Source organism: Watersipora subatra, chromosome 10, assembly GCF_963576615.1.
Source record: "Watersipora subatra chromosome 10, tzWatSuba1.1, whole genome shotgun sequence".
Taxonomy (NCBI): domain Eukaryota; kingdom Metazoa; phylum Bryozoa; class Gymnolaemata; order Cheilostomatida; family Watersiporidae; genus Watersipora; species Watersipora subatra.
Window position 1 is genome coordinate 57,823,720 of NC_088717.1, and position 14,707 is coordinate 57,838,426.

At 36.4% G+C, this 14,707-nt stretch overlaps 1 protein-coding gene across 1 annotated transcript; it reads right to left on the bottom strand.

The window, feature by feature from the left end:
* Window positions 1–1,874: 1,874 nt before the first annotated feature.
* On the bottom strand, window positions 1,875–10,276 carry LOC137406259 (phosphatidylinositol N-acetylglucosaminyltransferase subunit P-like). The gene is made up of 4 exons (XM_068092798.1): window positions 10,107–10,276; window positions 7,907–7,979; window positions 4,573–4,691; window positions 1,875–2,516 (listed from the first exon to the last, which is right to left on the bottom strand). Exons 1-4 carry the CDS (start codon window positions 10,201–10,203, stop codon window positions 2,401–2,403), a joined length of 405 nt encoding a protein of 134 aa, XP_067948899.1. The 5' UTR covers window positions 10,204–10,276; the 3' UTR covers window positions 1,875–2,400.
* Window positions 10,277–14,707: the final 4,431 nt, after the last annotated feature.

Consider the following 14,707-nt stretch of genomic DNA (forward strand, 5'->3'; position numbering starts at 1 on the left):
CTCTCTTGTACGAGGAAGAAACAAAGCAGATGGCATAAGAGTGTAAAGCGCAACACTTGGCATGTAACAATGAGATGTACACATGCTGTCCACAACGCCTCTACACATAAAACTCGCCTAAATAAAACTTTAATATTTTACTGTTAATTTGATAAGAAATCTGTATAAACAGCTTCAATACCCACCTTGACATTCAACAAAACTCTGAAGTCAGTTCTCAATCTCGAGACTACCTTGTCCATCTGTTAGTATCCTGCGGACAATAGGCTTATTCTAACAATCTGGAGTAAAAAAACTTTGTGCACAATAATAAAAAGTCATGAGCTCCTGACAAAGAGACTCATAGCAATGTCAGGCTTTGGATGGTAGTTGTAGAGTGCAGATCATATGTCATGTGTGTATTATTGTATCTAATATTTTATTGCATGGCTTTGACAGGCTATGCACGCAAGAAATCTCAACGTTGCAAATGTGAGATGCATTTAGTCTATAATACATAATTGCAAAGCAAAAATCAGCAATTACCAAAAAATAATTTCATCTAATAAAAAATAAAATTCATTTAAAGCTTGTATGATGGAAGATTCTTTCGAGAGCTGATAACTCCAAACTTGAATTTGTCTCTTGAAGGTTATGAAACCCATATATATTTACCAAGCCCAAATGCAAGAATAGAATTATTTGCAAACTATATGAGAATTCAATTTCAATACAAGCCAATCTACCGTAGTGACTTAACAAGAAAAGCGCAGGTAGCTGGTGCATCAGTAGGGACCGCATTGTCGGAACCTATATGTAAAGTTCCAGCTTATCACACTTATTACACACAGCTTACACCATTATTTCACAAAATCTTTGAACATTTTGCTCTATCCCAAATGTGCTTGTTTCTGTATTTGGTTACAGGTTTCAAAATCCTGCATAAACTATGCCCAGAATATTTGTATTTATCTTTCTACACATGTGAACAACATAGTTTTCTATTTCGTGACACCAATGTACTACATAAAATGGTAATTTAATTAATGGTATTTTTTAGTTTATGAACTTTCTGTAACTGCAACCTTCAATTCACTATCCCGACTCCTTAGAATACTTTTGGATCACCAACTTTTATTAAAACACTTTTGTTCAACTCACTCAATAATTCTTGAGTCCTGTCTTAATTTTTTATCTTTTTTTGACATGCAATTAAAGACATAATTTTGTTGATGATTAGCAATGCTAATAAAAGTTATACATAAAAAATATAGAGTCAGACAAAATGTATGAACATCACATCAACAGTTATACATATAAAATATAGAGTCAGCTCAAGATGTATGAACATCACGTCAACAGTTATACATAAAAAATATAGAGTCAGCTCAAGCCTGTATGAACATCACGTCAACAGTTATACATATAAAATATAGAGTCAGCTCAAGCCTGTATGAACATCACGTCAACAGTTATACATATAAAATATAGAGTCAGCTCAAGCCTGTATGAACATCACGTCAACAGTTATACATATAAAATATAGAGTCAGCTCAAGCCTGTATGAACATCACGCCAACAGTTATACATATAAAATATAGAGTCAGCTCAAGCCTGTATGAACATCACGTCAACAGTTATACATACAAAATATAGAGTCAGCTCAAGCCTGTATGAACATCACGTCAACAGTTATACATATAAAATATAGAGGCAGCTCAAGCCTGTATGATCATCACGCCAAAAGTTATACATATAAAATATAGAGTCAGCTCAAGATGCATGAACATCACGTCAATAGCTTTTCATAATACATCATCATATGGTGAATTTTCTGCATGTATGAATAATACACGCAGAAACTGGTAACAGTACCGCATACAAAGAGCTTCAACTGTGTGCATATATATCATTTATTTAGAAAAATTAGCAAACAATGACTTACTCAGGACTCACTATTTCAGAGCTTGCAAATACATATATACCTTTCACAGACTAAAGAATTCTTATCTCCTTTAGAGAGTTTTATACATCAACTAGATAAATTTCCCTAAATCAAAAGAGGAACTCTAAAATTTTTTAGATTTATCAAACGTTTGTTAGAGTTATATAACCTATGGTGCTATAACTCCATAGGTTTACCTGAAGCTCAATATTTCAGCACAATATCAGACTTATCATATTCTGAACTGCTCACCAACTGCACTATATCCTTTGCAAACAAAATATGCCACTTCAGAACATACAGAGGCGATTGCCAGATTCAATGCCCTCTTGCACTTCCTTTTGCGCTGATGAGTTACCACATCTGGAGAGGATTTCACCCCTAACTATAGTGTATTGATCACCCGACACCAACACGGTCAATCTCAACCCTATGATCAGTGTCTGGCCATCTTCCTAGCCCCACTAATCTCGCAATCAGAGAATCTTGTAGGAGCTTTTGCAATAGGTATCAATCGAAATATCTTGAATTTTAGGGATTGAGGTTCTAGGGCTGTCATTCTCAGGAGTAGAGGGCAAAATATCAGCGGTATCTACAGTGAAAGAACAAGAATAACAGGGTCATCTCAGAGTTACCTCATCACATGGAGAGATACAAAAATCTGATTCAGAACCACATCTACTACCAAGCTGGTTGCATAGCAGTCAAACACACATTTATAATAAATATTTTAGCTTATGTACGGCTTCAGGCAGGAATGCTCTGCAGTAAAAGCAACCGCACACAAGATATAGTCAATAGAAATGCTGTATAAACACAAATATAAAATACAGTAATACTTCAACTTACGAGTGATCCAACGTACGAGAAACTTGAGATACGAGCTAGCTTTCAAGCAAGTTTTAGCACTAACATACGAGCCATGTTTGAGATACGAGCACGCGAGTCAGTTGCCATGTATGCCGGAGGTGTTTTATGAGAACAGCATCACTCTGTATTTTTCAACTGCTCAGGTTATACTGTTGTACCATGTTTTTTGTGTGCACGATTTTCTGTGCAGAATTATGTGAATTAAACGTACTGTGCGTAGACCAAAAGTTTGCCAGTAAAATGAAAGATAATACAAAGAAAAAGCAAATGATAACATTTGATATTAAACGGAAAAATATTGAAAAATATGCGAACTGTGTATGCGTGATTGAGCTAGCTCGGCAATATGACAGAAATACATTCATAATTATCAAACAAGGATTATATTCAGGGCATTTATTTTGCAAAAGGACTAACCATAGTTTCTAAATGGGACGGGTATAACTGGAGTGTCTCAGAACCTACATGCAACCTCAGAACCTCTATGCATGCATGCATACGTGCATGTATGAATGCATACATGCATGTATGCATGCATACATGTATGGATGCTTGCATAGAGGCTCTGAGGTTGCATGTAGGTTCTGAGACACTCCAGTTATACCCGTCCTTCTAAACGGTGCAGCGATCTTCACGACCGCTGATGGCATTGGACAAACAATTGGCCGGTGACAGCGTAACTGAAACGATGCTATGTGAAAAGGCCGGCGCTATCTATCCAAACTGTTTAATAGACATTCGGACAAGCTGGCTAGTGGTCGTGCATTAACCATTTGTGACGACGCCTGTGTTCGTCCTAATCGCAACATGTTGCAAGGGCGACAAAGGCAAACGTTCTTAGAGAGGTTTATCTTAAAACGGCCGGCTAGTCGTGAAAGCGAAAAAAAAGGAAAAATTTCTCGCTAACCAGCGAGAAACTTCAAGCTATGAACGCCGAAGAAATTTTAATTACATTTAGTGGAAAATGAAAGTTTGCTTATAGGTTTGCTTCTAAGTTTGTCTTTTAACACTTTGATAAAATCCAAATTTATCAAAGTCAAATGTTGTAACGAAGAATAACTTATATCTCCCTACCTGGCAAATGCGAGTGTTAACTGCTATTGTATGTATTTAATTTTACATTTTAATTAATCACATTTCCTTGCATTACTTTTTATTTGTTGCTTTTTGAAAGCATGTGGTAAGTTAGGACAATAACCAACATGTTCTTTCTGTTACAATATCTTGTTTTGAGTGTTTTATTTGTTTTTTTTTTTGAGTATGGAAACCAATCAATATATATTTAATTGTTCTATATATAAATAAATTGCACCAACATGCGAGTAAATTGACATATGAGCTCAGTCTCGGAACGCATTAAGCTCGTAAGTTGAAGTATGACTGTACACAAATCACAATATACAAATATAAAATAAAAATAACAGTATACAAGTATAAAATAAATGTATGAGTGTTACATAAGTATATTAATGCGATTGAAAAACCCTAAAGATATCATTTAAAAAATTCAATGAAAATATAAAGCTGCGTATCTGAAAGCTTTTGAATTGTTTGCCATGGACAGACAAATCTAAAATGTTACCAAACTTGAATGTGTGCCAAGCGTTTACTAATAGACAGGAGTATGAAAAAACTCTGCATACCAGTATAGATATACTGCTGTTTATTATCACTGTTGAGGTATAATTTTTGTTACAAACATTCCTATTTCTTTTAATGCCTCACAAGTGTCACGTACTCAGCTGCCATGTTCATACGCATCCAACAACACCCCTTACCCTGTATGCAGTGAATGGAGTCGAGGGGTTCTACGCAGAGTAAGTTGTAGCCAGCCACGACTATGAAAAACACAACCCCAGCACAAGTAGCGTAGACGGGGATAACGACTGCCCAGTATCTGTAAGAGAAGAAAACTCTGATTAAATAGAAAGAATTGTGCATGAGCGCTGTCAAAGGCATGCGGCATACATCTAGGATATTACAAACAAATTATAACTGTGCATTGATATAAATAGAGTAACAACTTGACATCAAGCTAATTATAAACGCAAGCATTCTTCCTCATTAAAACAATAGAGGAATGTAACATCATATTATGACAAGTTGGTCAGACCGTGGAGAGTAGAAATACTTGTAAATATACAAGACTAACTGAATGCCCGGGTAATAAAGTTTTAGTCCAGAAAAATTATTTTTATTTAACATATAACAACAGTTACCATTCTAACTTTCAAACTTCATATCCAGAGCAAAGTGTTTCGTGCAGTTCAAATAAATTAAGAGAAAAAATAAGATAACTGTAAAGGCTTTCAGTTTTTTAAACAACTGCAACTTTTAAATTTCATATCATGAAAAAAGTGTTTTGTTGAAATAAATTCAGAAAAAAATAAAACAATTGCAAAAGTGTTTAAATGTGAAATAGTTAGCAAGCAATGGCTAAATAAAGTCTGTTTTGCTACGATTACAATAACAAATTATTTGGTATAAAACTATATGATTTTAATTCGTTTCAGTAAAAATATCATATGGAGCGGTGTAGAAACCCATAATAATTATCTAATACAAACAAATCCTGGTAAAATCATCCACATTTTATATGCGTACTGTGCATATTAAAAATTAGTAACAAAACAATAGGTTAACCTTAGGAACTATAGTTAGGCCTACCTATAGTAAATTTAGTGTATTTAACGGTTATGATCTGCAAAAACATGTAACATCATAATTTACAATGTGAATTACGTACCGAAGAGAGTTCTTGTTGTTCAAATGTATAACATAAATGTTGAATTTAACTTAAATGAATTTAGCCTACTAAACACATACTTGAAGCTAAGTTTTAGTATGTACTTTACTAATCCAAACTTCAACTTTGTCCTAGTCTAAACTTTGATCACCTATTTATTTTTGAACTCGCTTTTACTATAACTTATAACGCTGAATTGAAATAGCAATCATTATATATCTCTTTCAGTGGGTGTGGGAGGGATTTCGGCGAATAGAATATCGGCATTTTAGTTATTTAGTCATAATCAGTACACCGACTAACAAATTTTAATTTTGAGAGAAATCTTTGTTGATACCGTATGGTGGAAAAAAATTGAAAAATAAATCGCCCTCGTATGGTGAGAACGAAATAAACATCATGTTTTATATAGTAACGCGGAAAAATCTTATAACAGCGGCATCGTAACCTGAGGGCACATTGTGTTAATCAATAATAAAAAGTATACATTTAACGTGTGCAATCGCCAAAAGAATATGGTAAGAGCGATGGACGTGATAAGAACGGCTCAGCCTTGTGGTTACGCACGCTTGTTAGTCGACTAACGATTTGAATGTCACGAGCACTAATTGAGTATGAAAGGGATTTTTCGCCGCTAAAACTTTATCGCTATAACTGCACAAACGACTGAGAGACAAAATATGAGATATATACAGTATATATAGATCTATCACGGCTGACATCTCTGATAGACATGAATGTAATCATCAATTCATGTGAATAGCAAACCAAAAACAGCAATAGCAGCGTTGGCGTGTGAAAATGGCAATTTCGCCTTAGATGCCTGCCTACAACACTCATTGAGGACCCCCAAGGAATTCATGGACCAACAGTTGGGATCCAACCTCCAACCACTGGTTTAGATGTTGGTAATTTGTGAATCAATATCTTGCTCTATATAAGATGTTTATCAGACAAAAACATCTGGATGTCTAGCAGAAGCAAAAACAAGATAATTGAAAAGGGTAAAAGTTTAGAGGTCAGCAGGAAGGCAGGGTTGTGACAATTACGAAAAAATCATAATAGCGCATTGGTAAACACGCACTGATGCCCAGATGTAAAATACGTTGCATTAGACATGCTGTAGCACACATGTCACAGCCATGCAGTATAATTATACTGCGCACTTTTACTACTCCGCAGTAAGCAGTAGTAAAAGTATGACGCCATCAAGCCATTTGTACATGCACTCGCTCACGAAAAAGCCGCCATACTTGTAGAAAACGATCGTTATTCTTTTATTTAAAAGTATTTTTTGATGTTGTTTTGATACTATAATAAAAAAATTGCAAACAAGAGCATCGTTTTCAAAAATGCATTGCAAAAGCTTCGCGTTTTTAACGATAAAAGTTGTCTATAAAGATGGCCGACAACGATAAAATGACGTCACGAAAAAACGAAGGATTATTGGAAAGTTTAGCAATACAGATAATAGCTTACTCCAATTAGCAATTGGCAATGTGCCAGACTAACGACAAGCAACTAAATTACCTGCCAATGTTTATAAGCTGTTTTTAAATACCAGTGCAACGCTGGACATTCGGCTAGTATAATACAAAAAACCCAATTTCATCAATCGGAATGTTGATAATGCCTGACTCCATATTCCAAAATGATATGGGAGTTAGAGAACAAGTTCATGAGCTCACTGAACATAGCATCTGACAATTTTGTGTAATGCAGTACAGATACTTGGAAAGCTAGCGGTGTCAGTTGATTCGCAAGATCAACTTCACACTAATGCGCACTGGCAGTACACATAGTTTCAAGTTTGGAAGAATGTGCATTTGTGGTATGACTGAATTGCTGGCTTTTAAACAATGCATCATGCACCTAAATGCGCAGAAGATTACAGTACAGGCGATTTGCAGTAAGAACGTAGTTGCAGTAGTAGCAAATGTCTACTACCGGTTAGAAGTTGTAAAGAAGTGCAAAATTACGGCGCACTGCGATGACGCAAGGAAGTTCTAATGCGTCACAACCCTGACAGCAACAATATAATGAACAGAACATGGAGACCATGGCCTTAGACAATTTTATAGACTCACTGGCTAGCATGTAATTTAGCAGTACTCCCTCTTCAATATAGTCTTTGGCATGCAAACCAGTTAAGTATACAAGGATTAACTTTACACACAAATAATGGATAACGTTAATACTACGAGATAAATATAATAGCTAATTTAAGTAACCAATGATATCAATTGATATAAGCTAGAGCTTTGTAGGGGCAGAAAACTGCTCATCAACAGTAGTTGTCTTCACAGCTCTTTCTGTTTAGCAGATTATTTTGTATCGACTCGAAAGTGACTACAATTAGTACAAACCTTTGAGGCCAGTAGGTAAGTCCTATAGAATGAAGGAGACTCGGCGGAACATAAGCCCAAACTATGAACACTCCTGTAATCAAACTACACGCATAAAATACCCTGAATAAGTACTGACACACTTTGAATTGCTCTGCTAAACCTATGCCTCATCATATATTTCGAGGATTAAAAACTAACCCTAAAGAGTTCACACTCACAAAAAATGGGTTTCTCCGACAATGTAATTGTTTTTAAACTAACTTAGTTTGAAACCTAGTCTATTTCTGCGCTCCTAGAGCGAACTCACAAATGAAGACCATCACTAGCAACAATACGGATAATGCTCAGGAAGAAAGAGAAGTGAGTTGTGTAAAATATTGGTTAATAATGACGAGCAAGCTAAAAATAAAATGTCAATGACAGACAATGGTCAAATGACAATGCTTTGTATGGGTTCGAACTTGCTTCCATTCGGAATCATAAAACTGGTTAATATCCGAACGCATTTGACACCATTTTGCTTCGCTAAATTTGTGCAAAGGTATTCGCTGTAAGAGTACTATTTGGCATTGAAATATTCACTGCCGTTGGATTCAAATCGATAATATTTGGCTAAGCTCTCCCTAGTGAAGGTAAATAAATTTCATTACACAACCATGCGGGTCTCTGCTACGAAAACATTCTACTGCTACTCACTACTGTTTCTGCTTGACTTGTTGGCTTCACATTAACATGCCAAGGATGATGAGTTGCTCGCACGAGGATGAAGAAATGCTGTAATTACTTTTTTAAATCTGGTAATTAAATACGCATGGATTGAAAAGCGATCATGAGCTTAAGACGAGTCTACTTTACGAAGTTTTGTTGGAAGACATACGCCACGAGTCTTAGGATCGATATCTTAGGTTGAAACGGCAGGGTGCGAATTCTTCAGCAGAGAGCAACTCAGACTCCATTCGAAGCATGGAAACAGTATTTGTCAGAGTTTATCAACACTTATTCATACAGCTTCAACCGCTATAAACCTCTAGCCCTGTAATTCAGTAATATGTCAAACCACATAAGTGTAAAATTGATTAGAGATTGTGAGACCACTTGAGAAAAATATATCTTGCAGTTTTCAACTTATAGGTTTTGAAGAAAACAAGCATGAAATTTTCCATCAAACAACTAGCCCTGAAAAGTAATTGTGTGGGAGTGTATCAAGGGCCGATCAGCAGCCAGGATGAGTTGGCCAATCAGGACCACCATTACAAGAACAAGTTTTAGCTACAAGACAGACGAGAACATGTCTGGTAATTAAATTCTTGTCTGGTAACCAGCTTTACTCAACCTACACTGATCTGAGATATTAGGCCAATTCAGTTGCCAGACTATTCAGCATAGAGTCATAACATTACAAATGGTTGTTTTTCTTTTTGGACATCCTATCTTCAATTCATGATTAACGACACCAGCAGCCCCGATGCCCAATTAGTTTCTTCTATCAACTAATGTTGTAATTTGAAACCCACAGCACTCATCAGTGAAATTTAGGCTATATTGAGACTTTTTTATACGGTTTCATAGTAGCTCATTGGTCTCATTCCAAAAGGGAACATTTGAAGAAAAACATCATGAATTGGCTTTTTGTAGGCTTCCTTCCATTTCAAACAACAAATGCTTTTATTCAGGAGGATTTCAAGTCACTATATTGACAGCATGGGAGCTTGTAAAATCGAGTGTACTCCAAAAACATTTCCAAAAGGAAATAACTTCTAAACTAAATTTCCAACTCCAAAACTCCTACTTTTGCAAAACTCCCATTCTTAACACTGATCTTCTTTGCCAAAAATAATCCTCAATAACTTTTATTTCTCTTGCGAAGACTACTGACTTAAACTGACGTTGAACTTGCTTTAATGCCTGCTGTAGCTGTCAAACAGTGCTGTTAGACTTGCCCAACGAGCAAGAAGCTCATTTACAGAGTTCTCTAAATCTTATATCATCTACATTAAAGTCGTTGAATTTTAAATGAGACGTTGAAAATAAAGCATGAGCAAATGAATTAATATTTTAATATTGATATATTATTTCTAAGACCTTCCCTGAGCAAATAAAAAATAAGTGGTCATTGACAATCACGTTATACGATATAGAGATATAATACAATAATAGTTATATGATAATAGACCTAATATAATGTGCCACCATAGTGTAGAAATCATGGGACACTAACCGAAGACAATATACCCTGCAAGGTAGATGACAAACCCATGAACTGCTCTAGTTGGATCTGGCCCCGGGCCTTTGCGTAACGAAGGAGTATTTTTCATTATTTGCTACAATGAAGGATGTAAAAAACAAAAATTAGCTTTCGATAGCAGATATACGAAACCCTTTTCAAACCTAATAGGGTAAACATCATCACAAAATGCTATTGAGCCAACTCGCTGAAACAACGAATCGCCAGAAAAACGACTTGACGTTTTCTGGCGATTCGTTGATAGATTGGCGTATTATAGATTTAGAATCTATAATACTCGTCAAGAGGGAGGGTTGTATGTACCATCAATAAAAACCAAAGCTTATTTTAATTCTTTCTGGCCTAGAACCACTCGAGAAATCAGAGATGGAACTTGATAATTTCGGCACACCCTTTTTGGCAACTTTTGGCCCGGGGACATTGTAATCAATGTTGTATTTATATCAATGTAAATATTTTTGTATATGGCATTTGATTCATTAATTCATTTTTTTTGGATTCACATAGCAGTATTAGAAATAGATATTATATGATGTAAATATGAAATATCGAAGGAATATTGTTGCAATACTCTTTAGATACAAATACAAGCCGAAAGCAAAATTAAAAACACTGAAAAAAGGGAAGAAGGGGAAGAGAGAGGAAAGAGAGGAGGAAGGGAAGGGAAAATTTTTGCTGGTATACTGTTTAAAATAAAGAGTTCCCACGTATTTTGCCTACTGCGTGAGGCTTTCAGTGGGAAAAACCCGATCCGATCCGACGATTGTAAAAGCGGTTCGAAAGCTTACGATCAACGGACTGGACGTACCTGTTGTACGTACGATGATGCTTTTGATGCCTGATAGTGTTAAGACTATAACATTATCTCCCCATAGGAAAGATAACTTTATAGTGTTAACACTATAAAGTCATAGTCATAAGATTATAAAGTTATTTCCCCAAAAGGAAAATAACTTTATAGTCTTAACACTATCCTATAGAGTTATCTTATATAGTCTTAAGAGTTATCTTATATAGTCTTAACATTACCTATTCTATTATAGTCCTAACACTTGTCCTATTTATAGAGTTATCTTTCTATAAGGGAGATAACTCTACAAATAAGACCAGTTCGCGTGGTAGTAGCCTGGGCAAGGCTCTCTTGGGGTTTGGGGGGAGAGAGTCATGCCCAGGCTAGGGTGGTGGCAGTCAGCAGTAGATGCCGAATGACGAAGGCCCGTATCGCGGCCCTACGCGGCTCGATTTCCCATTTTATCTACATCCGGTTAGTCTCGGCCAATCAGCTCTCCTTGCGTCTCGCGCTTTCACGGGATTAGTGGCTCTAATAGGTATGGCGCACCCTAACCGTAAAGTCAAGGTAAACCTACAGCAGTCACGCACATCGTAAGCGTTTTTAACGAACGGCATATAACAAAGTAATGTGTGTTTAGAGAGAAATAATGTTATATACAATTAATCCGAATCCACACGTGTCTCATACTTATATGCTAATGATACTGTTCATCTCAATGTCGGTGACAGCTATCAAAATGTACAAACTCTTACAACTGAACGATTTTACAAATTAAAAAACTTGTTACAAATCAAATGGTTTGGCTCTCTGCATAGAAAAATCTCATGCAATTTTCTTTTCCAATTGTTCGCCGGATAACACCTGTACAGACCTGCCAACCTTGGAATGGAGAAAAGAGTGAGTCTATTTTGGGGGCAATGAAAACGCGAGGATTTGATAAGTGGGGTAAATTTTCATAGCGTATAAAAACCACAGGTGTCCTTTAGCGGGGATATTGCCGAAGCCGAGACCGGGCCGTAGTCTACACACACAAAAAAACAACAAAGGTCCACCTAGTTATGAGCAAAAACAAAAGTATCCGCCCAAATATTTCACCAATCCGATTAGCAGCACGCACAAAAACTAAACCAATCGACTGAGGCATCCATCATGTCAAAATATTCCAAGTTTCAAGTCATGTCTTGCACAACTCACCTTATGGTTTGTCAAAACTTGTCCCAAAGTCCTTATTAATTTGAGACTGTCTAATATCCGTTTTAGAAATGGTTGCCGCTAGCCTAGCCTAACGTTCTGATTCAACATCTTAGTAACTATCGGGGCATTGCTGAGCTCTCCCGATCTTTTTGATTCCCTCTTAAAGTTTTGTTTACAATAGCGTTAACCCGATGTTGATTGGTTCTTGCATGCTTAAGAAAGATTCAAAAAGACCAGGAGCACTCAGCAACGCCCCGATAGTTACTAAGATGTTGAATCAGAACGTTAGGCTAGGCTAGCGGCAACCATTTCTAAAACGGATATTAGACAGTCTCAAATTAATAAGGACTTTGGGACAAGTTTTGACAAACCATAAGGTGAGTTGTGCAAGACATGACTTGAAACTTGGAATATTTTGACATGATGGATGCCTCAGTCGATTGGTTTAGTTTTTGTGCGTGCTGCTAATCGGATTGGTGAAATATTTGGGCGGATACTTTTGTTTTTGCTCATAACTAGGTGGACCTTTGTTGTTTTTTTGTGTGTGTAGACTACGGCCCGGTCTCGGCTTCGGCAATATCCCCGCTAAAGGACACCTGTGATAAAAACACTACAGTGAAAGATAATATAACTCCATATGGAAACCACATGTCGTGGAGGTTATTAATAGATGAGAACGCCACAAATATATTTATACATAGTTGTTTATTAGTAGTAAGTATATGATTACTACTTGAAGATTGGGACAAAAAACAAGGTTGCTTGGGTAAAAGGGGCAATTGCATGACACGGGCGTGAGAAGCATGGGGCAATTACTGTTGATTGGTGTTGTAGGTGCAAAATATGTGGAAATGTGATTACAAGCTCTTAAAAGCTAAAAAATGAACAGTTAATCGCAGCCACACGAGACCGCCGTAGTAAGGATTTTCCTTCCAAAACGGATCAAATGGGACGTAGTTGTTACAAAATGTTTTTGTTTACACTTTCATGCACCCTCATTCGTCGAAATATTTTCACAAATATACTTAACGCATTCAATAAAACCATGTCTATTGTTCTTATGCGTCTGTTTTATCGTCATTGTAATGCTGTCACTTTTAACACTGGTATGTTATAACTTACTGTAAAAAATCGTTTAATTTTTCAACCTTAGCTTGAAGGAATACATATCATTGTCTGATAATCATGACGAGCCTGTTGGTCACCTGTGATAATCGAAAGGTGCTTCAGAAATTATTTGCGAAGTATTGGGTCACATGATCAGATTACGACTTAACGATTAGATCAATCCGAAACAAAACTGTAAAGTAGCGAGCATCTATATTTGATATGGGGTCTTCGGTAAAACCCGAAGTGTTTGTCATAAGCTAGTGCTACGGTAAGTTTTATATGGAGCTTTTTATTGGCCTTTCAATTCACGTGAGAACATCACGTGACAAGATAATAACCAAATGCAATGACTACGTCAGAAAAATAAACAGATTCCAATCTATGGCGGCTTTTCGTTTTTGAGCTTTTAATAGCGTGTAATCACATTTTCACATGTCTTGCACCTACAACACAACAGAGTAAGACATGGTGAATCTTTTGATACCAAATAACTGTAATGTGAATTTTGTTGCAAGTCAACCTTTAAGCTTTTTGTGGCTAGGCTGCAGTCATATAGTTGTTCGACAGAATGCAACTCTAAAACGCCACTAAGTTTCATAGCTGATTTCACTACCCTTTGTAATAACTTCTAAAAGAAGATGCACTTAGCTTTATATCTAGGATGTGCAGACTGGCTCCTTTGCCAATCCTTTGCTAGATCTGACTGCTTTACATAATTTATGTTTGTCATCAGGCTGTTCCCCTACAACCTTTCTGGCTTGAGCATAATGAGAAACATTTCGTTTTGCTTTTCTTACGCAGGTAGCCAGATCTATATCATCAGTGTGTATCAATTGCTCTTTTAGCTTGTTGTCATTGACCCCGACCACTATTCTGTCACGAATTAGCTGGTTTCTCATGATTCCATAGTCATACTTATAAGCCTGGGTGTATACTTGAGTAATGCACTGGTGAATCTACATAATTTCTTGTTTTGTTCTATTGAATTTCATCCTTTTATAAATCACATTTTTATTAGGCCCAAATGCCAATCAATCATAAACCACGTAAACCAAGGTCTTTGTTCGCCCCTCTTTTGTATCATGAAAATCGAATTGGTCAGATAGGAACACTCTCAGGGCCCATTAGCATCAATAAGTTTGCTATCTGTTCCGCTGGTTTCATCTCTCCATATTTTATTAGTTTTTTTTTATCAAGTTTTCATTTTTGAGATTTAACCTTGGCACAATAGGGTCGTCTTTATTTGATTCAGCCATCCCTCAACCCTTTATTTATTAACAAAGTACTCGCCTCTGTGATGTCAGATTCATGCAAATCCTCACACACAAGTTAAATGTAAATGTGGTTGTCCCAATATTTATTATAGCTATCCCAGTTTGTCCCTTTTGTGGGTAATACCAACTAAGTATGCTTTTGCATTTATACTACCAAGGATTCTTCCAAATCCTCTCCCATGAATCATACAATAGTAAACAGA

Excerpts from the sequence above, each read along its gene's own strand:
- LOC137406259 (XM_068092798.1), bottom strand. The coding sequence starts at position 10,203 with ATGAAAAATACTCCTTCGTTACGCAAAGGCCCGGGGCCAGATCCAACT. Across the intron at positions 7,980-10,106 it reads TGCAGGGTATATTGTCTTCG|GAGTGTTCATAGTTTGGGCT; the intron begins GTTAGTGTCCCA and ends GTTTGATTACAG. Across the intron at positions 2,517-4,572 it reads CTCCATTCACTGCATACAGG|ATACCGCTGATATTTTGCCC; the intron begins GTAAGGGGTGTT and ends CTTTCACTGTAG.